The sequence below is a fragment of the Pan troglodytes genome, chromosome 6, assembly GCF_028858775.2.
Source record: "Pan troglodytes isolate AG18354 chromosome 6, NHGRI_mPanTro3-v2.0_pri, whole genome shotgun sequence".
Taxonomy (NCBI): Eukaryota; Metazoa; Chordata; class Mammalia; order Primates; family Hominidae; genus Pan; species Pan troglodytes.
The window spans coordinates 108577778-108601420 of NC_072404.2; the positions used below are offsets into that span (position 1 = coordinate 108577778).

At 45.2% G+C, this 23643-nt stretch overlaps 1 protein-coding gene across 3 annotated transcripts in view; it reads right to left on the reverse strand.

The window, feature by feature from the left end:
• The window catches only part of KPNA7 (karyopherin subunit alpha 7), a 46756-nt gene that overhangs the window by 9237 nt on the left and 13876 nt on the right, over nucleotides 1-23643 (reverse strand). For 2 of the 3 annotated variants that reach the window (XM_009453238.4, NM_001280431.1), the window contains 6 exon segments: nucleotides 21217-21351; nucleotides 14165-14247; nucleotides 13152-13420; nucleotides 11106-11188; nucleotides 6385-6648; nucleotides 2381-2614 (listed from right to left, as the gene is read on the reverse strand). In XM_009453238.4, coding sequence (XP_009451513.3) covers nucleotides 2381-2614; nucleotides 6385-6648; nucleotides 11106-11188; nucleotides 13152-13420; nucleotides 14165-14247; nucleotides 21217-21351 — 1068 coding nt within the window. 3 annotated transcript variants of the gene reach the window in all.

Consider the following 23643-nt stretch of genomic DNA (forward strand, 5'->3'; position numbering starts at 1 on the left):
ACTCCTGACCTCAAGTGATCCTCCCATCTCGGCCTCCCAAAGTGTTGGGATTATAGGCATGAACCCCCTGCCCAGCTCCTGCCTCTAGTTCTTGATCAGAAGATGGCATCTTTGGAAAGCCAAGAAGAAGGCAGGAGACTCAGGTGGGGTCTTAGAGGGAAGCTCTAAGATCAGATAGGCTCATTTGCCCACATCAGGCCACAGGGAAAAAATGAAACTGACATTAACCAATTCAGGTAATCTACATAGACTAGGAGTTATGCTTGGGGTTTTAGATGACAGTGGCCTATGTCTGCATTTCTAGTCTTTCTGATCTAGTAAAGCTTTGGCCAAGAAGCTGTAAGGCTGGGTACACAGATACAACCTAAGGGACCAAGCCAGCCCAGAGGTGACAGAGAAAGACCATTGAAATATCGTTCAGGTCGGGCACGGTGGCTCACACCTGCAATCCCAGCACTTTGGGAGGCTGAGGCAGGCAGATTGCCTGAGCTCAGGTGTTAGAGACTAGCCTGGGCAACATGGTGAAACCCTGTCTCTACTAAAATACAAAAAATTAGCCGGGTGTGGAGGCGTGCGCCTGTAATCCCAGTTAGGAGGCTGAGGAAGGAGAATCACTTGAACTCAGGAGGCAGAGGTTGCAGTGAGCCAAAATTGTCCCACTGCACTCCAGTCTGGGTGACAGTGGGACACCCAGAGACTCCATCTCCAAAAATAATAATAATAATAATAATAATTGCTCAATAAACCTTTGCATTTATAAAATGCACTTGGCCAGAGATACAGGAGGAATTTATCTTCTATTCTTCTATTCCTGGGTAGGATTTATTCCCATTTTATGATTGGGGAAAACTGACCTCAGCATAAAAAACAAAACAAATAACTTACGGCTCCAAGCAAGTTATAGTTCAAAAGATACCTCTTGAAATATAAATGTCCTTTGATTCATAACTAGATGTTTCTCACTAGAATATGTACAGATTTACAGAGGCGTGCAGGACCAGAAGTACTGAACAGATTGGAAGATGCTATAATTTGGGCAACACACCTGGTCTTTCTCTCTTGCCTAGCTTGTCATACCTGGTGCACCCTGGGAACTCACTACCCAGCCTGAGAACAGGAACACTGCCAGTAGCTTCTCCTCAACCCCATGAGACTCCACCTGCCTCCCCACCCCCAGCCCAAGGTAACCACTCCTGACTATAGATGGTTTAAACATAGCTCATTCCTTTAAAGGTGGCAAAAAGAAAAATGCCAAGGATAGTCATTGCTCCTGCAAAAGGAGAGTACAAATCAGGAGAAATAATGTTTTTTTGTTTTTGTTGAGACAGTTTTACTCTTGCTGCCCAGGCTGGAGTATAGTGGCACTATCGTGGCTCACTGCAACCTCCACCCCCCCAGGTTCAAGTGATTCTCCTGTCTTAGCCTCCCAAGTAGCTGGGATTACAGGCACCCACCACCACACCTGGCTAATTTTTTGTGTTTTTAGTAGAGATGGGGTTTCACCATGTTGGCCAGGCTGGTATCGAACCCTTGATCTCAGGTGATCCACTTGCCTTGGCCTCCCAAAGTGCTGGGATTACGGGCATAAGCCACTGTGCCTGCCCACAACCTTTTTTTTTTTTTTTTTTGAGACAGGGTCTGTGTCACACAGGCTACAGTGCAGTGGTGTGATCCTAGCTCACGGCAGCCTTGACCTCCCGGGCTCAATTGATCCTCCTACCTTAGCCTCCCAAGATGCTGGGACTACAGGCATATGCCACCAAGCCTGGCTAATTTTTGTATACATATATTTTTTGTAGAGAAAGAGTTTTGCCACATTGCCCAGGCTGGTCTCAAACGCCTGAACTCAATCTATCCACCTGACTGGGCCTCCCAAAACGTCGGAATTACAGTCGTGAGCCACTGCACTCAGCCTGCTTTATTGTTTTTCTATGTTTAGATTTGAATTTTGTTGACATTACCACTTTAATCAATTTAACTTTGCTTTCCTTCAGTGTATGATATCACCATAGCATGATATGTTTTTCCTCCTAAAAATAAAAGCTCCACCCTCTTTTGGTAGGGAGAGAATAGATGGCACATTCTTTCACCACCGCTTAGACATAAGCCAATATTTACTAGCTCAAGAGCTTTCTGGATGTTTGAGCCATGGGGTCACCTTGTCATTGAATAATGCTTGTTCCGTCTTCCAAATCTTTAATGGGTTCTTCAGAATGGAACGCCCCCTTCCTTTTTTTCAGGCAAAGCTAGGACTCTGAGGTTTCAGAGCTCTGCTGTGATCTCAATTTGCTTCTGCACCTGTGTCTGGATTCCTGAAGGAGTTCAACCCAGGGCTATTGGAAAGTAGTCCTTTGCCATGGTTGCTGTGTGCGCCACTTACGTTTTTTAGCAGAGCCACCAAGGGAGGCAAGACGTCGTAGGCAAGCAGCTGCTGGATGTGGTGACAAGGCCCCGCTGCTACGTTGCTCAGGGCCCAGGCTGCCTCCTTTTGGATGGAGGGCTTGTTGTGTTGCAGGAGCTGGGGGAGCACGTTCAGCATACCCGCATCAATGGCCATCTGCGTCTGCTCATCTGTGCCCGTGACAATGTTCCCCACGGTGCGGAGAGAAGGAGTCTGGAAGAGCAAGGCTAGAAGTCTAAGTATTTCAAGTCTATCCCAGGAGAAGGCAACAATCACACCAAGTTCTATTCTCTCCCAAACATTGTCATGCTATAGCCGATGGTTGTCTGACAGCCTGTGAACAGGAATTGTATCTGTGATCATTATTCAATTCATCCATGGCCTTTTTATTTATTTTTTATTTATTTATTTATAAAGAGACAGGGTCTTTACTGTTACCCAGGCTGGAATGCAGTGGCATGACCATGGCTCACTGCAGCCTTCAACTCTTGGGCTCAAGTGATCCTCCTCCCCCAGCCTCCCAAGTATCTGGGACTATACGGATGTGCCACCATGCCCGGCTAATTTTTAAGTTTTTTGTAGAGACGGGGGTCTTGCTATGTTGTCCAGGCTGGTCTCAAGTGATCCTGCCTTGGCTTCCCAAAGTGCTGGGATTACAATCATGAGCCACTGTGCCTGGCCCATGGATGTTTAAAGGTGACTTAAAGGAACTTTCTGGCTTCCCACTTGTTTGGCTCAAGTGGGACAGAAATACCCAAGAAATACCTTTATTGAGAAATGCTGTTGTACTTTTCATATGCTTTCAGTTTCATCATCAAATGCTAAATTGACGATAGTGTTTTTTTTTTGTTTTTTGTTTTTTTTTTTTTGAGACAAGGTCTTGCTGTCACCCAGACTGGAGTATAGTGGTACGATTTTGGCTGTCACTGCAACCTCTGCCTCCTGGGTTCAAGCAATTCTCCTGCCTCAGCCTCCTGAGAAGCTGGGATTACAGGTGTGCACCACCATGCCTGGCTAATTTTTGTATCTTTTGTAGAGACAAGGTTTCACCATGTTGCCCAGGCTTGTCTTGAACTCCTGACCTCAAGTGATCTGCCTACCTCGGCCTCCCAAAGTGCTGGGATTACAGGCATGAGCTACTGCGCCCAGTGACTATACTCTTTATCGTATAATGACTGAATTAGTATTTATCATCAGTGTCAAGCATGTTGCATATTTAATTGGAGATAATGAGATCTCAATGCCATTTCCTGGTGTGATTGGGAAGCCCTTCATAATGGCTCAGAAGATCCCCAGGACAGGTCTACGATTGGGCTCAAAACAACAACTCTCCTACAATAGCTGACTATGGCTTTATTCAGATTTCTCTGTACTGTAGTGGCAGCCCCAGTAAAGCCCAGCAACAGTTCTAGAATTTTCCTAGCCTATTAGGCTACTTACCTGATACCAAAGTGAGAGGTAGAAGTGTACTTCAGGCCAGTCATGGCCTTACCAGGGCAGCTCCAAATAGGCCCCAGAACCCGGGGGTAAGCAACTTCTTAGAGAATTTACTTCTCCACTTTGGGAGGCTGAGGCGGATGGATCACTTGAGTCCAGGAGTTTGAGACCAGCCTGGCCAACATGGTGAAACACCGTCTCTACTAAAAATACAAAAATTAGCTGGGTGTGGTGGTGCACACCTGTAGTCCCAGCTACTTGGGAGGCTGAGGCAGGAAAATTGCTTGAACCCAGGAGACAGAGGTTGCAGGGAGCCAAGATTGTATCACCACACTCCGGCCTTGGCAACAGAGTGAGACTTTGTCAAAAAACAACAACAACAACAACAATTGCTTGTCTTATCTCATACTCTCCATGCCCCTAGGACTATCCCGAAGCCACCTTGACATCTGAGAAGTCCTATGCTAATCTCAAAATAGATGATCACTAAGGCTGCAGAATATGCAATATTAGGTAAAAGATTAAGAAAATAAAGAGCAGGCAGCATAGAGACATCTTCAATATAATGTACCCACATTTCAAAGCAGTATATGATATAGGTGACATGTTTAATAACATAGCAAAGCAGCAGGGCATGGTGGCTCATGCCTGTAACCCCAGCACTTTGGGAGGCTGAGGTGGGCAGATCACCTGAGGTCAAGAGTTCAGGACCAGCCTGGCCAACTTGGTGAAACCCTGTCTCTACTAAAAATACAAAAATTAGCTGGGCGTGATGGTAGTGGGTGCCTGTGATCCCAGCTACTCGGGAGGCTGAGGCAGGAGAATTGCTTGAACTCGGGAGGTGGAGGTTGCAGTGAGCCAAGATTGTACCACTGCACTCCAGCCTGGATGACAGAGAGACTCCGTCTCACACACACAAAAAATAATAACCTAGAAAAGCAATTAGTAATGGTTTTACTTGCTTTCTGCCTATATCTGAGCTAGTCTAAGAGAACAAACTGGGGAGAGGATAATGGGTTGTTTTTTTTTTTTTTAATCCCCAGTCTCACTGTCACTCTGGCTGGAGTACAGTGCGCCATCATAGCTCACTGCATCCTCAAACTTCTGGGCTCAATAAATTCTCCCAACTCTGCCTCCCCAGTAGCTGAGACTACAGGTATGCACCACCACACCCAGCTAATTTTTTTTTTTTTTTTTGAGATGGAATGTCACTGTCACCCAGGCTGGAGAGCAGTGGCACGATCTCAGCTCACTGCAACCTCCACCTCCTGGGTTCAAGGAATTCTCCTGCCTCAGCCTCCCGAGTAGCGGGAATTACAGCTGTGCGCCATCACACTCAGTTAATTCTTTGGTGTTTTACAAATAAATTTTTGTATTTTTGTATTTTTACGGCTGTGAGCCACCGTGCCCGGCCTTTTTAAAAAAAAAAAAAAAAAAAAAAAAAGCTGAGGCCAGGCACAGTGGTTCACGCCTGTAATCCCAACACTTTGGGAGGCCGAGGTGGGCAGATCACGAGGTCAGGAGATCGAGACCGTCCTGGCTAACACGATGAAACCCCATTTCTACTAAAAATGCAAAAATTAGCCGGGCGTGGTGGCAAGCGCCTGTAGTCCCAGCTACTCGGGAGGCTGAGGCAGGAGAATGGCGTGAAACTGGGAGGCGGAGCTTGCTGTGAGCAGAGATTGCACCACTGCACTCCAGCCTGGGCGACAGAGCAAGACTCTGTCTCAAAAAAGGAAAAAAAAAAAAAATGGAGATGGGGTCTCACTATGTTTCCCAGGCTGGTCTCGAACTCTTGGCCTCAAGCAATCTGCCTGCCTCAGCCTCCCAAAATGTTGGATGACAGGCGTGAGCCAGTATACCCAGTGGAATTTTCTTTTATACTTGCATAAGAAATTCAAATGTTATGATGAGCTTATACACCCATTCAGTATAAGTCAATTTGCTAAAGTCTACACATAGACTGCTAGAAGGAGACTGTGTATGAATAGTTCACTGGGTGGTGGATTATAAGTAATTTCACTTGGTGCTTTTCTTTTTCTAGTTATCCAGTTAAGAAAAAGTCAGTTACTTAACACCCACTAGGATTTGACATCAAAATAGATTCAAGCTTTTGGCCACAGAGTAGCAAAGATGGGCAGGCACAGTGGCTCACACCTCTAATCCCAGTCGTTTGGGAGGCTGAGGCGGGTGGATCACCTGAGGTCAGGAGTTCGAGACTAGCCTGGCCAACATGGTAAAACCCTGTCCCTACTAAAAATACAAAATGAGCCGGGCGTGGTCGTTGGCATCTATAATCCCAGCTACCCAGGAGGCTGAGATAGGAGAATCGCTTGAACCTGGGAGGCAGAGGTTGCAATGAGCTGAGATTGTGCCACTGCATTCCAGCCTGGGTGACAGAGCAAGACTCTGTCTCAAAAAAAAAAAAAAAAAAAAAAAAAAAAAGCAAAGACCAGGGAAATGCAGATGACAAACCTTGCCCCAGAACCTGCTAAAGTGACTATGACCTGAGGACTCGAATCCACAGGGCCCAGGATTGCATTTACCAAGACATTGAGTTCTGAGCTGGTCATGAGCACTACCAGCCTGGGCAGGACCCCCGTGTTAACCACTTGGCCGATGCGCTTGTTGGAGCCGTCGGTGAGGTAGGACAGTGCCCAGCAGGCGTCCGAGAGAACCTCACTGTCCTGGTGCTGCAGGAGGTGAAGGAGGGCCGGCAGTATCTGCTTCACCGCAGTGTCGCAAGGGTATGGGTTCTTGTTTCGGCACAGATTCGACAAGGTCCACGTGATGTTCCGCAGAAATGTGATCTGTAACAAGGAGACTGCCTCCAGCATTGGGTGCAAAGGAGAGAAAATGCAAACAGCAGTGTGTTCTTACCATTTCCAATCAATACCATAGATCAGCATGAACCAGAGCTTTTTAAAATTTTATTTATTATTTTCAGACAGCCTTGCTCTGTCACCCAGGCTGGAGTGCAGTGATGCAATCTTGGCTCACTGCAACCTCTGCCTCCTGGATTCAAGTGATTCTCCTCCCTCAGCCTCCTGAGTAGCTGGGATTACAGGTGCCCGCCACCACACACGCCCAACTAATTTTTGTATTTTTAGTAGAGATGGGGTTTCACCATGTTGCCCAGACTGGTCTTGAACTCCTGGCCTCAAGTGATCTGCCGGCCTCAGCCTCCCAACGTGCTGGGATTACAGGGGTGAGCCATTGTGCCCGACTGAACCAGAGCTTTTGAACTTCAAATAGAAATGTGTTCTAGGCAGTGATGTGTATTAGGGACACAGAACGAGGTTCGTATTTCACATTCCAATGTTAGATGGAGGTTTCCTTTGTCTTTCAAAATGTCCTTTCCCATTTGATTGATGACCTAATTTCATTTTTCACTGACGACAAGATCAAGCAGGAGTTACTTGGTCTTCCCACTGGTCTAAAACACTACTGGCATGTCATCCCCAGATTTCTAATCTTCTAATTGAGAATCAGTCTTCCTACTCTGCCTCTGGATCCCATCCCTTTTGGCCTTTTATTACTAGTTTTAGTTTTAGTAGAGACAGGGGTCTTGCTATGTTGCCCAGTCTGGACTTCAACTCCTGGGCTCAAGTGATCTGCCTACCTCCACCTCCCAAAGTGATGACAGGCCTGAGTCACCACATCTGGCCCTTACTTTTTGCCTTTAAAGATTCCGCCCAGAATCATCCCTGCCCCCAAATCACTCCCACCAGTAAGGAAACATACCCTGGGACTGTCAGCCCCTCCCCTTCTGCCCCTTTCAGCCATCATCCCACTTCTGTCTTTCAGAGTCTACCCTCAGAGAGGCATCTATATTCACTGTCTACCTCCCAGATTCCCAATTGTTGGGGGTTTTTGTTTGTTTGTTGAGACAGGGGCTCACTCTGTTGCCCAGGCTGCAGTGCAGTGCCGTGATCATAGCTCACTACAGCCTCAACCTCCCAGGCCCAAGTGATCCTCCTACTTCTTCCTCCTGAGTAGCTGTGGCTAGACATGCTTTTTGTAGAGCAAAGTCTTGCTATGTTGCCCAGGCTGGTCTCAAACTCCTGGGCTCAAGGGATCCTCCTGCCTCGGCCTCCCAAAATGCTGGGATTACAGACATAAGCGCCTGGCCTCCAATTGTTCTTCAGGCCATTCTAGTCATGTTTCTAACCCTTCTTTGGGGTTAGGGATGGGAATCAGCTCCTTCCAAGTCACCAAACTCAGCAGCTGCTTCTTGGTCCTAAAGTTACTGTCCCTCTCAGCTGTGGTTAGTAGTCAGCCCTTCCTTTTTGAAGGAGCTCTTGGCTGGGCGTGGTGGCTCACACCTGTAACCCCAGCACTTTGGGAGGCCGAGGCAGGTGGATCATGAGGTCAGGGATTCAAGACCAGCCTGGCCAAGATGGTGAAACCCCGTCTCTACTAAAAACACAAAAATTAGCCAGGCGGGGTGGCATGTGCCTGTAATCCCAGCTACTCGGGAGGCTGAAGCAGGAGAATCACTTGAACCCAGGAGGCGGAGGTTGCAGTGAGCTGAGATTGCACCACTGCACTCCAGCCTGGTGACAGAGCGAGACTCTGTCTCAAAAAAAAAAAAAAAAAAAAAGCAGAAAAAAAAGAAAGAGCTCTTCTTGGCAACTGTGACACCAAACCTGGTTTTCTATGGCCAAATTAGCTGTTTCTACTTAGTCTTTTTGGCAGGCTCTGCCTGACTTTAGAACCTTAGAGCCCACAGGACTGGGTCTCAGGCTCTCCTCACACTCTAGGTCAGGGGTTGAAAACTTTTTCGGTAAAGGGCCAGATCTTAAACATTTTTAGCCTGTGGCTTCTGTGGCAACAACAACTGTCCTTGTAGCCCAGACAGTATGTAAATGAGTGTGGCTGCATGCCAGTAAAACTTTTTTTTTTTTTTTTTTTGGGAGACAGGGTCTCACTCCGTCATCCAGGCTGGAGTGCAGTGGTACAATCACAGCTCACTGCAGCCTCAAACTCAAGCAATCCTCTCGCCTTGGCTTCTCAAGTAGCTGGGACTACAGACACGTGCCACCATGCCCAGCTTGATAAAACTATTTACAAAGCAAGCGGCCAGCCAGGTCACGTTTGTGACCCCTGGCCCCAGCTGACCTTGCCTGGCTGGGTGACATATACACATATGTCACCTAGCAAGGCACATCTGTCAATCCGACTCTGCTGCAATGGTGTCTCCAACTCGCCTCAACTTCATGCCTGCAACAAAAGCTCCAATTTCTTTTTTTCCTGCACTTTTCCCCTTTCTCTAGGAAGACAATCATCTGAACAATCTAACCTGAAACCTAGGGGCATCCTGGCTTCTTGCTGTCTCCCTTTCATGTCTAGAATGGCTATGTCCCAGACCCACCTGCTTCACCATCTCCCTCTGCTATACAATTTTTTTTTTTTTTGAGATGGAGTCTTGCTCTGTCACCAGGCTGGAGTACAGTGGCACAATCTCGGTTCACTGCAACCTCCACCTCCCAGGTTCAAGAGATTCTCCTGCCTCAGCCTCCTGAGTAGCTGGGAGTACAGGTGCGTGCCACCACACCCAGCTAATTTTTGTAATTTTAGGAGACGGGGTTTCACCGTGTTGGCCAGGATGGTCTTGATCTCTTGACCTCGTGATCCGCCCACCTCGGCCTCCCAAAGTGCTACCGCATCTGGCCTCTCTCTGCTATATAATTCTATGGCAGGCAACCAGAAGGGCCTTTCTGAAAGATCAGACCACTCTACTCCCTTGCCTCAAAATCCTCCAAAGCCTCCCTGCTGCTAGCAGGAAGATGTCTAAGCCCTTTTCCTGCTTGCCATCTTAAGTGTTCTCTACTTAAACTCTCTCGGTCATGGCTAGTCTTTTATTGGTTCAACCATGTCAGATTTTTCTCCCATCTTGAAGAGTTTTGAGACAGAGTCTTGCTCTGTTGCCCAGGCTGGGGCACAGTGGCGCGACCTTGGCTCACTGCAACCTTCGCCTCCCAGGTTCAATCAATTCTCCTGCCTCAGCCTCCCAAGTAGCTGGGACTACAGGAGCGTGCCACCATGCCTGGCTAGTTTCTGTATTTTTAGTAGAGATAGGATTTCGCCATATTAGTCAGGCTGGTCTCAAACTCCTGACCTCAGGTGATCCACCCGCCTCAGCCTCCCAAATTGTTGGGATTACAGGTGTGAGCCATGGTTCCCAGATGAAGGTTTTGAACATAGTCCTCTGGCTGCTCTTCATTTTTGTTTGAGGCAAATCGAGAACCCAGTTCCTAAACCAGAAGTCCTCTTCAATCAATAACCACAAATCAACCAACCTTGACTCTAAGCCTCAAAAGAAGAGCCTGTTCCCCATGAACAGAACTGGTGAGACATTAACCCATTTATGCCGGAGGTTGCAAATTTTTTTGTGTGAAAAATCAGACCTTGGTAATGACCATGAGCAGTGGGATATAAATAACTCCCACAGGCTTAGTGTTCCAATAATGGAACACTAGGCATATATGCTAAACTGTGACCCTAGAATGGAGATTTCAGTCATCTATTTTGCAAGATGGCAAGCTTGTAGGCCTCTTCCAATGCCTCAAAGAGAAGGATCAGGGGCTACTGGCCCCTAAAGACAGAGCTGAGTCAATCTTTACCTAAAATGATACTCAGTCCTAAGCCTTGCTATTATTAGTTTATTTAGAGACAGAGTCTCAATCTGTCACCCAGGCTGGAGTGCAGTGGTGTGATCTTGGCTCTCTGCAGCCTCCATCTCCTGGGCTCAAGCAATCCGTCCACCTCAGCCTCCTGAGTAGCTGAGACTACAGGTGTACACTACCATGCTCAGCTAATTTCTTTATTTTTAGAAGCATGGTCTCACTATGTTGCCCAGGCTGGTTTTGAACTCTTGGTGTCAAGTGATCCTTCTGTCTTGGCCTAACAAGCACTGGAATCACAGACATGAGCCACCATGCCCAGTCTTGAGCCTTGTTTATGAGGTTCTAAGAGGCCAGGCAGCAGCCACATGATCTAGCATTGGATTTGGAAGTACGTCCCAATTTCCCAACATTAGAATTTGTTACCTAACGAGGTTCTCTCTCATTTAAAGACATCCACTTGGCCTGGTACTGTGGCTCACGTCCATAATCCCAGAACTTTGAGAGGCCGAGGTAGGAGGATTGCTTGAAGCCAGGAGTTCAAGACCAGCCTGGGCAGAATGGTGAGGCTCCATCTCTATTAAGATTATTTTAAAATTTTAATTCAAAAAAAAAAAAAAGAGAAAGAAAAAGACACTTACCGGCAGGGTGGGTGAAATCAAGGCTAGCAGATGTGGGATGGCATTGCTTGTGATGACGTTATCTCTGAACTCTGGGCCATCACCTACAAATAGATCAGAATGTGACATTTAGAGAGAGAACAAAGACAATCCTGAAGTGGGTGACTAATTTTTTAAGAGTGTGCAAAGGGCAAGAGACAAAAACTCATTCCCGGGTTTAGCAAGTAGGTAGTAGAGCCACGTACTAAATTCTGGAAGTCTGGTGTGGCTGGTGGGTGGACAGTCCTGATGTAACAGGCAGGCATCACACAGCAGCAACTGCTAGAAGCAGAGCCAGCCAACTCAGCCAAGGTGGGCTGTTGGCATCTCACAGCATGGTTCTCAGGAAGACGAAGGCTGGTCCAGACCAAGTTGTCTTCCCAGAAGACCTTGGCACAGGGCAGTAACTTCCAATGCAACTCAGAACAAAGTCTGGGGATCTGCAGGTGCTGGTGACCAGCCATCAGCTACCTTAGCTAGGATAACAATCTTAGACCCTAGAAGTCTATTTGTATTTGTCAACCATCAAAGGCAAGTCATCACATTGTACCATCCAGTCTTGCCTACTTTACTGCACCAAGCAAAATGAGAGACAACTTCTCTAATAGGCACTTTTTCCTTCTGCAGCCTTTTATTTTTTTTTTGGTGGGGGAGGGGGATACAGGATCTCACTCTATTGCCCTGGCTGGAGTGCAGTGGTGCGATCATAGCTCACTGCAGCCTCGACCTCCAGAACTCAAGCAATTGTCCCACCGTAGCCTCCTGAGTAGCTGGGACTATAGGCATACACCACTATGCCTGGTGAATATTTTTATTTTTTGTAGAGATAAGTTCTCACTACATTGCCCAGGCTGGTCTCAAACTCCTGGGCTCAAGCCATCCTCCCACCTCTGCCTCCTAAAGTGCTGAGATTAAAGGCATGAGTCACTACGCCAAGCCTCTGCAAGCTTTTGTTTTCTTTTAGCAGTTATTTTATATTCTGTTTGCTAATTCCAATATGTGGAGTCCTTGGAGGTCTAATCATACTGTTTCTGCTGACTCAGTCACGGGGGTTATTGCTTCTCTGAACTTGAAAATGCTAATAGTCGGCCAATCTTAATTTGTCAAAATCCTGAGGGACCTAATTGAGTTTTCCCTAGAAAGTCACTGGATTGATGTCAGCCAAGAATCTGGGGGCTTCCGACCCTACAGCACTAATTCACTAGACCATGCAGGAAAGAGCATCGAGTGCCACATTCAGAAAGGTAGTCTGAGGATTCCACTTTCAGGGAAGGCTTGTTAGCCCAAACCAAGGAGTTTTTTGTTGTTGTTGTTTTGTTTTTGTTTTTGGCACGTTCCCTTAGCAACTTCCACTGAAGGCAGAGTCCTTCTGGGGTCCCGAGTTATGTAAGGGTCTATCATAAACTCCCACACTGCATAAGCCAAAGACTTGTTCTTGAAGCCACGAAGCCCTGAGGCTGTAGGACCTTAGTGTTGGCAGATGTCTCTAGTTAGCCTGTGGCTTCAGTAGACACTGTATCATCCTGTTTCAGCTTCAATATTTGGCCTCTAAACTTGGATTTGAGGGCTTTTGGTGTTTTGAGACAGAATCTCCCTCTGTTGCCCACACTGGAGTACAGTGGCGTTATCTTGGCTCACTGCAACTTCCTCCTCCCAGGTTCAAGCGATTCTCCTGCCTCAGCCTCCCGAGTAGCTGGGACTACAGGGCATGCACCACCATGCCTGGCTAATTTTTGTATATTTAGTAGAGACGGGGTTTCACCATGTTGGCCAGGCTGGTCTTGAACTCCTGACCTCAAGTGATCCGTCCGCCTTGGCCTCCCAACATGCTGGGATTACAGACGTGAGCCACCGTGCCTGGCCTGGCTGTGAGTTTGTAAACAGCTCATTGTACCCTTGCCAGCACTTCTAGGTACTTACATGGCAAAGTGTTCTGGGACATCGAGTATACCCCACCACCCAAAGAACCCTTATAGTATCCCACACACCTGGCCCCGTTTTCTTAGCCCACTAAGGGGAGAGTCTCACCGGCTATATTACCAAGAGCCCACACTGCCTGTTCACACACAGCCACGTTGGAGGAAGACAGGAGCTCAATCAAGGGCTGGATGGCTCCCCCTTCTACCACGGCACGAGTCTGCTCCGAAGTCCCTGAAGCGATGTTGGTCAGGGCCCAGGCAGCCTCAAACTGCAAGCAGGGGTAAAGTGATGACTTCAGGAACTCCACCATCCTGGGAATGAGGCCCGCTTCAATGACCAGTTTCAGAGGGGGGTTCTTTTCCCGGGATAGCATTTTCCTATGCAATGAAAGAGAGGGCAGGGGAGGGGGAGGTCAAGTGAGAGAGGTATTAAGGACCTCCTTTTAGGCCAGGTGCGGTGGCTCACACCTGTAATCTCAGCACTTTGGGAGACCAAGGCGGGCAGATCACTTGAGGTCGCAAGGTCAGGAGTTCGAGACCAGCCTGGCCAACATGGTGAAACCCCGTCCCGTCTCTACTAGGAATATAAAAATTAGCTGGGTGTGGTGGTGCACACCTGTAATCTCAGCTTCTCTGGAGGCTGAGGCAGGAGAATCACTTGAACCCAGTAGGCGGAGGTTGCAGTGAGCTAAGATCATACCATTGCACTCCAGCCTGGGTGACAGAGTGAGACTCCATCTCAAAAGAGAAAAAAAGAACCTCCTTTTATACATAAGCCACATAGCTGGGCTGGAGCTACTTAACATCCTAGTGTTCAGCCGATAGCATTTTTCAGTATTAAATCAACATTTTCCCCTTTAAGGTGTTATCTACAAGATGAAATTTCTGTAGAGGCCAATGTAAATTAAGCAATTCATCTCTGACAACACATCGAAGCTTTTAAATTGCCCTCAAGGACAGTGTAGAATAGCAATTTCATCTTTTAGATGGGCTAGCCTTTTCCTGTGTTTTACGGGCATGTTGCCAATGCCAAGAAACCAAATAGGCCACTGGCGCTCCAGCCATCACTGGAGCTCATTGCTAACTATGAACCTGCAACAGCAGAAGTCTGTTTGGAGATACCTGGCTGTCTGGGTGGCCTGGAAACATAGGACTGGATCTGAGCTATTCACACCTTCAATTATTTCACCCAGAGTGAGGCTGACCTGCAAGAAGAGACACATTCAGGTCAGACTGTCTGCCAAAATGAGCTGTAAACATCACCTACTGTAGCCATCATCCATCTGATTAAAACAGCCTGGCTTGAACAGGATGTCCCATCTTGCATGCTGTTCTATATTTGGGGAGGGGAGAATATAGTCCACAGATCTCACAGATCTGTGTGTTCCTTCCCATGCTTAGGGGAGAAGTAATTCCTATCATTAGTTGGATCCCAAGAACATTTTTATCCCGTGCAGTAAGAATGTGCTAGTGGATACAAAACAAAATGGCAGACTAAGGACATCCAAAAAATTCTCTCCTCCATAGAGGCAAAGAGAAAACTGACAAAAATAGAATCAACTTTTTCAGCACTGTAGAAATTGACCAAAGGCTTGCGGCCAATTGTTTTATTCAAGCCAGGAAGTGTTTATCCAAGAAAGACAGCTGAATCTCAGTAAGTAGCATGAGAGCTTTGTGGCATTTTGACTTGCCCTATTCCCACCCACCCTCAGCTCCATGGTAACCCTGAAAACCAACAGTCCACAATCATTGTGAAAAACCAACAGCCTCACAACCACCAGAAGAGGCAAAATAGGTAGGTCCTCCTTTGGAGCCTCATTCCCAGAAAATTATTATTTGATCTGTCTGGTCATTCCCTGAAAGATCCCACTTACAGACTATTTTGACTCAGAGCTTACTCAGTATGAAAAGGCTTTTCCCTAAGAATGTTCATTGAAAACAGAGGAAGTTGTTTAACTTCACAGCTACCTGAGAGGTTGAATAAGAGTTGGGATAAACAACAGGCTAACAAAAAAACTTGAAAGGGAATATCATGTATAGGGCTATGCATATGCTTAAAAACAACAACAACAACAACAACAACAACAAAACTAAGACCCTCAGCTCTTCCCTCTCACTGACTTTGAAGCTCTGTGCAAACAGGAAGTGAAGGCTTACGTCAGAATTGTCAACTGCCTGGCTGAGTGGTGAACACATGCCCCCAACACAGAGCTTCTTGGCAAAAATTGAGTGTTCTTTTCTCCGTGGTTCCAAGTGTTAAAATAAGTCTCTAATTATTAGTTGACCACTAAGCAAACCAAGCAGACACTGCAGCAGCCACACATCACAAAAAAATACAGATTTTAGATAATTAGCTCAGAAACTACTAAACGAGCACACCCAGCAACAACAGCAAACCCTGGGGCAATGGAAAATCTGATTTCTAGAGTTGTCACACTATTTTAAATGACTAGTTTTCAACAAAGATTGTGAGACAAGCAAAGAAAGTGTGACACACACATATACATATATATGTGAAAAAAGCAATCAATAGCAATAGTCCCTGAGGAGACTAGATGTTGAACTAGACAAAGATTTTAAATATAGTCAAAGAACTAAACCATGACTAAAGAACTAAAGTGCAACAATGCTGTCACACTAAATAGAGAATATCAGTGAACAGATATCAGTTATTGGAAGGAGCCAGATACAAATTCTGGAATTGGAGAATACAATAACTGAAACAAAAATTCACTAAAGGGGCTTAACAGCAGATTCAAGCAGACATAATAAAGCAGCAGTGAAGCTGAAGATAGGTTAATTGGAATTATCCAGTCTGAGGAAGATAACACACACAAGAGAGACTGAAGATGAAAATTGACAGATCTTTAGAGATCTGTGGGACATCATCAAGGATACCAACAAATGCAGAATAGGAAGGAGAAGAGGGAAAGAGGCAGAAAGTATATTTAAAGAGATAATGGCCAAAGAAATTCCCAAATCCAATAGAATAATTAGTCTACACATCTGAAAAGTTCAATGAGCTCCAAACGGAATAAATCCCAAGATCCAGACATATTATAATCTAACTGTTGAAAGCCAAAACTACAGAATCAAAAACATTGAAACCAGCAAAAGAGAAGCAATTCATGTACAAAGCCTCAATAAGATTAACAGCTGATTTCTTATCAGAAAGCATCAAGGCCAAAAAGCTGAGGTGCAGTGAGCCAAGATCGCAGCATTGCACTCCAGCCTGGGTGATAAGAGTAAAACTCCATCTCAAAAACAACAACAACAAAAAAACTTTACCAACTTTACAAAAAAAAATTCTCACTCATTCTTTGAGGCTAGTATTACTCTGATACCAAACCAAGGATATTACAAGAAAAGTATACGCTAATATCCCTTATAACTACTGATGCAAAAATTCAACAAAATAGGAGGAAACTAAATGCCTAAACGTATGAAACATATGGTCAACATATTGGTCATCATGATGAATTAGGATTTAACTCAGGAATTCAGGAGTGGTTTAACATGTGAAAAAAAATCAACATAGTACCCCGTATTAATAAAGGGGGGGATCCCACATGATCATCTCAATGCAGAAAAAACATTTAATGAAATTCAACATACTTCCATAATAAAAAAAAACACTCAACAAACTGGAATAAAAGGAAACTTCTTCATTCTGATAAAGGCATCTACAAAAAACTCAGAGGTAGCCTCATACTTAATGGTGAAAGTCTAAAAGATTTCCCCCAAGATCAGGAATAAGACAAGGATGTTGCTCTTTTCACTTTTATCCAACATGGCATTGGAAGTTCTAGATGCATTAATTAGGCAACAAATAAAGTGCACCCAGATTGGAAAGGAAGAAATAAAACTATTTGAAAGTGACTTAATCTTATATGTAGAAAATCCTAAGGAATTTACACCAAAAGCCTAGAGCTAATAAAATTCAGCTAGGTTGCAGAATTGATATACAAAAATTAATTGTATCTTTACATGCTAGCAGTGATCAAAAATCAAAATAAAGCAATTTAATTTACAACATAAAAAGAATAAAATGCTTAGTAATAAATTTATTGAAAGAAATCCAAGAGTTATATGCTGCAAACTGTAAAAAAAAAAAAAAAAAAAAAAAAAAAAAAAAGGACTGAAATGAAAAGGTATCCCATGTTCATGGACTGGAAGACTTAACATTGTTAAGATGGCAATACTCCAACCTTATAAATTCAATGACTCCATTCTATAGGTTGAATGCAATCTCCATCAAAATCGGAGCTGCCCTTATTGTAGAAATTGACAAACTGATTTTAAAATTCATATGGAAATACAAAGGGTCCAGAATAGCCAAAATTATATTGAAAAAAAGAACAAAGCTGGAAGACTCACACTTCCCAATTTCGAAACTTACCACAAAGCTACAGTAATCAAACCTTTGTTTGATGACAAAGATAAACATATAGATCAATGGAAGAGAACTGAGAGTCCACAAATGAACCCTCACATTCACGGTCAATTGATTTTTTTGACAAAGGTACCAAGACAATTCAATGGGTAGAAAATAGTCTCAAATAACTGTGCTGGTACAACTATGTATCACATGCAAAAGCACAAAGTTGGACTCCCATTCTCACCATTTACAAAAATTAACTCCAAATGGCTCAAAGGCCTAAAAAAGTAAGAGCTAAAATTATAAACTCTTAGAAAGAAATATAGGCACAAATCTTTGTGACCTTAGATTAGGCAATGAATTTTTAGATATGATACCTAAAACACAAACAACCAAGAAAATAAACTAGACTTCTTCAAAATTAAAAAATTTTATGCTTCCAAGGATACTATCAAGAAAGTGAAAAGACAACCCACAGAACAGAATATATTTGCAAGTCATATCTGCTAAGGTTTAATATCTAGAATATATAAAGAATTCTTACAACTCAATAAAAAATACTTTATTTGACTTAAAAATGGACAAAGGGCTGGAATATTTTTTTTTTTTTTGGTGGGGGGACAGAGTCTCGCTGTCTTACTCAGGCTGGAGTGCAGTGGCACAATCTCAGCTCACTGCTCAAGCTATTCTCCTGCTTCAGCCTTCCTAATAGCTGGGACTACAGGTGCATGCCACCACACCCAGCTAATTTTTATGTTTTTAGTAGAGACGGGGTTTCACCATGTTGGCCAGGATGGTCTTGAACTCCTGACCTCAAGTGATCCATCCGCCTCAGCCTCCTAATATGCTGGGATTATAGGCATGAGCCATCAGGCCTGGCTAATTTTTGTATTTTTCGTAGAGACGCGGTTTCACCATGTTGGCCAGGCTGGTCTCGAACTCCTCAGCTCAAGTGATCCTCCTGCCTCAGCCTCCCAATGTGCTGGGATTACAGGCATGAGCCACCATGCCCGGCATCTGCTTTTGTCATCACATTGCTCTTCTTATAAGAATCATCGAATGCCAGGCCCACCCAGATAATCCATTATCACCTCTCTATCTCAAAATCCTTAATTTAATCACATATGCTACATCCCTTTCCTCATAGAGTAATATTCACAGGTTTGGGGATTAGAAGATGCAGACACTTGGGGTGCCACGATACAGCCTACCACAAAGAGTGAAACAGGCTTAGTTCATAACCCAGTTATTCTCAGTGGAACTGAAGACACCCATCCACACAAAAACTTGTACACAGATGTTAATAACAGCATTCATCATAACAACCAAAAAGTGGAAACAACTCAAATGTCCCCCAATTAATAAATAAACAAGGCCGGACACGGCGGCTCACACCTGTAATCCCAGCACTTTGGGAGACCAAGGCAGGCAAATTGCCTGAGGTCAGGAGTTTGAGACCAGCCTGGCCAACATGGTGAAACCCCATCTCTACTAAAATATAAAATTAGCAGGTGATGCATGCCTGTAATCCTAGCTACTCGGGATGCTGAGGCAGGAGAATGGCTTGATCCCGGGAGACAAAAGTTGCAGTGAGCCGAGATTGTGCCATTGCATTCCAGCCTGGGTGACAGAGTGAGACTCCATCTTACAAACAAATAAATGGATAAACAAAATGTGGTCTCTCCATATAACAGATTATCATTCTGCCCAAAAGGAATGAAGTATTGATATATGCTACAACATGGATGAACTTTGAAAACATAAAAGCTCAACACAAAAGCTCACATGTTTATATGATTGCATTTCTAGGGAATGTCTAGAATAGGTCATTCCAGAGAGGCAGAAAGTAGACTAGTGTTTGCAGAGACGGTGGGGGATGAGGAATGGGGCGTGACTCCTGAATGACTGGAGTTTCTATTTGAGGTGATGAATAGGTTCTGGAATTAGCTAGTGGCAATGGTTGCACAACTTTGTGACTATGCTAGAAACCACTGATTAGGCACTTAAAGAGTGAATTTTGATGTGAATTATACCTTCATTTCTTTAAAAAATATGCGAATACGCCAAGCACAGTGGCTCATGCCTGTAAACCCAGCACTTCGGGAGGCTGAGGCAGACAGATCACGAGGTCAGGAGGTTGAGACCATTCGGGCTAACATGGTAAAAAACCGTCTCTACTAAAAATACAAAAAATTAGTTGGGTGTGGTGGTGGGCACCTGTAGTCCTAGCTACTTGGGAGGCTGAGGCAGAATTGCTTGAACCCAGGAGGCGGAAGTTGCGGTGAGCCAAGATCGTGCCACTGCACTCCAGCCTGGGCGACAGAGTGAGACTCTGTCTCCAAAAAAAAAAAAAAAAGCTAATATGGGACCAAAAGAAAAACAACTTTTTGGGGTTGTTTGTTGGAGTGAGATGGAGTCTCACTCTGTCACCCATGGGTTGAAGTGCAGTGGCACGATCTTGGCTTAGTGCCACCTCTGCCTCCCAGGTTCAAGCAACTCTCCTGCTCAGCCTCCTGAGTAGCTGGGATTACAGGCACACACTACCACACCCGGCTAATTTTTGTATTCTTAGTAGAGATGGGGTTTCACCATGTTGGCCAGGCTGGTCTCGAACTCCTGACCTCAGGTGATCCACCCACCTCGGCCTCCCAAAGTGCTAGGACTACAGGTGTGAACCACTGTGCTTGGCCTTTTTTCCCTTTTGTTTTATATCATCCTTGGATGGGGGGATTCTAGGGACTGCTCCAAACAAATGAAGCTAACTAGAGATATAGTTCGGACTCCTACGGCAACTCAGAATGACTGTACACATTTCATTGATGAATGGGAACGCATCATTGGACCCAATTTGACAAAAATGGAACCAGTCTCTGCCCTCTATGAGACCTAAACCAAGCAGGGTAAAAAGGGTGCACGTGGGTAGTTAAGGTAGGACAGACAGTGGTGTACCCCAAAAGAATATAGAGACACCATTATTGAGGTGCTAAGAAGGAAAACTTCCTGGTCAAGGCATTCGGTATTCACAGAAACCGGACTAACCTTGAAGTCAACCCAGGATCTGCATTTAATAAGGTTGGGGTAAATGGAGAAGGGAAGACAGGACAGAAGTCAAAGTGTTAGAAAAGACCTCACCCATCCAGGGACTAGATGCCTCTACTGAGAAATAACCTTCACCCACCCTCATTTCCTCGGTTTTCAGGCTTAGGGATAGCAAGTAAATTTTCAATTAGAAATATCACCTTTTTGGCCAGGTACAGGGGCTTACACCTGTAATCCCAGCACTTTGGGAGTCTGAGACAGGCAGGTCACCTGAGTCCAGGGGTTCGAGACCCTCCTGGTAAACATGGCAAAATCCTGTCTCTACAAAAAAATTAAAAATTCACCGGACATGATGGTGAGTGCCTGTAGTCCCACATACTCTGGAAGCTGAGGCAGGAGGTTCGCTTGAACCCAGGGAGATTAGGGCTGCAATGAGCTCTGATTGTGCCACAGCACTCTATCCTGGGTGACAGAGTGAGACCTGTCTCAAAAAATAAAAATAAAAAGTATAATAAAAGAAATAGCACCCTCTCCATCCCCCACTAGAATCTAGATTCCACAGACTCAGAGCCATAGGAGTAATGGCCATTAGCCTTTTGACAAAGGCAGTTTAGCTCAAACCATAATCTCTTCACTCCTTTCTTTAAAAGCCCAAAACGAGAGTTTGCAAGTTCTGAATCTATTAAATATTATCCAGCCAGAGACACTTGCTAAGAACATATTTTGCCCAAGACTACTCTAAACACTACATACTGACCGCCACCCCTTTGGCTGTTTTTTCAGAAGGTGTGTCAGGGCAGAAGCTCATGATATTCCTTCTCTTTAAGGTCTGTTCATCTTTCTTGGCCTTTCGGAGCTCCAGGCTGACTGCCATCCTCTGCTGTCGCCTCAGCTAGTGAGGAAAAGAAATTGGAGCATTTAGAACCAGGAGTGGGGATGTCACATTTAGTCTGTCAAACATGTTTCAAAGCATCCAATTTCATTTTTACAGATACAATAGGCTGGAAAAGTTCAGATCACACAGTTAGTAAATCATCTCAGCTCTGTTTACCTCCTCTTCTGTTTTCTGCTATACCACTTCTAGAAAATAATTTGATCTTCCCTCCAAAATAAAGCAAGACCATGCACAACCTTGACAGGTCAGGATTCTCAGCTATAAAAACACCCCAGCAAAGCATCCCATTGCCCTAAGCCTGAACACATCTTCATTGATGCTGATGATTTCCTGAAGAATATGGCTGCTTCCTGAATGTACCCAGGCCTTTTCGGTGGTGGCTAGGATAGGTGGTGTTGGGAACAATTAGGGGACTGCCCATGTCCTAGATGCCCTGATCATTTCCACTATATTTATATATGTATTTATATATATTTTTTCTTTTTGAGATGGAGTCTCACTCTGTCACCCAGGCTGGAGGGCAGTGGCATGATCTCAGCCCACTACAACCTCTGCCTCTGGGGTTCAAGCCATTCTTGTGCCTCAGCCTCCCAAGTAGCTGGGATTACAGGCATGTGTCACCACACTCGGCTATGTTTTATATTTTTAGTAGAGATGGGGTTTCTCCATGTTGGCCAGGCTGCTCTCGAATTCCTAGGCTCAAGTGATCTACCTGCCTCAGTCTCCCAAAGTGCTGAGAATACAGGCTGAGCAACTGTGCATGGCCCATTTCCACTATTAATGAAACCTGTCTATAAGCCATTAAAGCCTTCATCCCCAAGACTACATACTGAGGGAGATCAAAATTAAAACAAGGCTGGGCATGGTATCTCGTGCCTATAATCCCAGCACTTTGGGAGGTCAAGGTGGGAGGATCATTGAGGCCAGGAATTCCAGACCAGCCTGGACAACATAGCAAGACCCTGTTTCTACCAAAAAATTAGCTGGGCATGGTAGCATGCTCCTGTATTCCCAGCTACTTGGGAGTCTGAGGTGGGAGGATCCCTTGAGCCAGGGAGGTCTAGGCTGCAGTGAGCTACGATTGTACCACTGCACTCCAGCCTGGGCAATAGAGCAAGACCCTGCCTCTACAAATCTCTCTCTCTCTCAGTCTCTCTCTCCCCTCCCCGATCTTATGTCAGTTAATGACTCAAACTTTATAGTATTAAGAATCCTGAGGAAATGACCTAACCTTTCTAAATAGCTGAGTTTGGGCTGAAGACATTTCAGGAGCAATTATAAAGAAGTCACCATGTATGAGATACTTTTGGTTCTTTAAGCTACTTAATTCTTGCTTGAAAATGGGTCATCAGCCGGGCACCGTGGCTCCCACCTGCAATCTCAGCACTTTGGGACACCAAGGCAGGAGGATTGCTTGAGCTCAGGAGTTCAAGACCAGCCCGGCCAACATAGTGAGACCCTGTCTTTACAAAGAAACAAAAAATTAGCCAGGCATGGTGCTACTTGGGAGGCTGAGGTGGGAGGATCACTTGAGCCTGGGAGGCAGAGGCTGCGGTGAACTATGATCGTGCCACTGCACTCCAGCCTGGATGACAGAGCAAGACCGTGTATCAAATAATAATAAAAGGAAAAAATTTAAAAGGGTCATGGTGGCATTATATGGCAAGGTAGGAACACATTTGGGAATCATTGAGCCCATCATATTGTTGCCCCATCGCTAGGCAGTTCCTGCCTGTAAAAACTTTTGTACCTTTCTCTCTTCTCTTTGGCAGGCCCTTCCTGTTGCTGTGAAGACTCAATTCCTTCGTTCTCACTGATTTCCTTTAATTTGCAGTGGTCCTAGAAGCCGGACAGCTTCATTGTTGGAATAGGTTACTGTAAGAGTGATTTGGTTCCTGGGCCAGGCACGGTGGCTCATGCCTGTAATCCCAGCACTTTGGGAGGCCGAGGCAGGGGGATCATGAGGTCAGAAGATCGAGACCATCCTGGCCAACATGGTGAAACCCCATCTCTACCAAAATGCAAAAAAAAAAATTAGCTGGGCATGGTGGTACACACCTGTAGTCCCAGCTACATGGTAGGCTGAGGCAGGAGAATTGCTTGAACCCAGGAGGCAGAGGTTGCAGTGAGCCAAGATCACGCCATTGCACTCCAGCCTGGTGACAGAGCAAGACTCCATCTCAAAAAAAAAAAAAAAAAAAAAAAGTGATTTTGTTCCTGATGGTGGCCTAACCAGGCTGCTGTGACCCTGTGCTTCCCTCATTCTCCTAATCAGGCTTCTGGATTCCC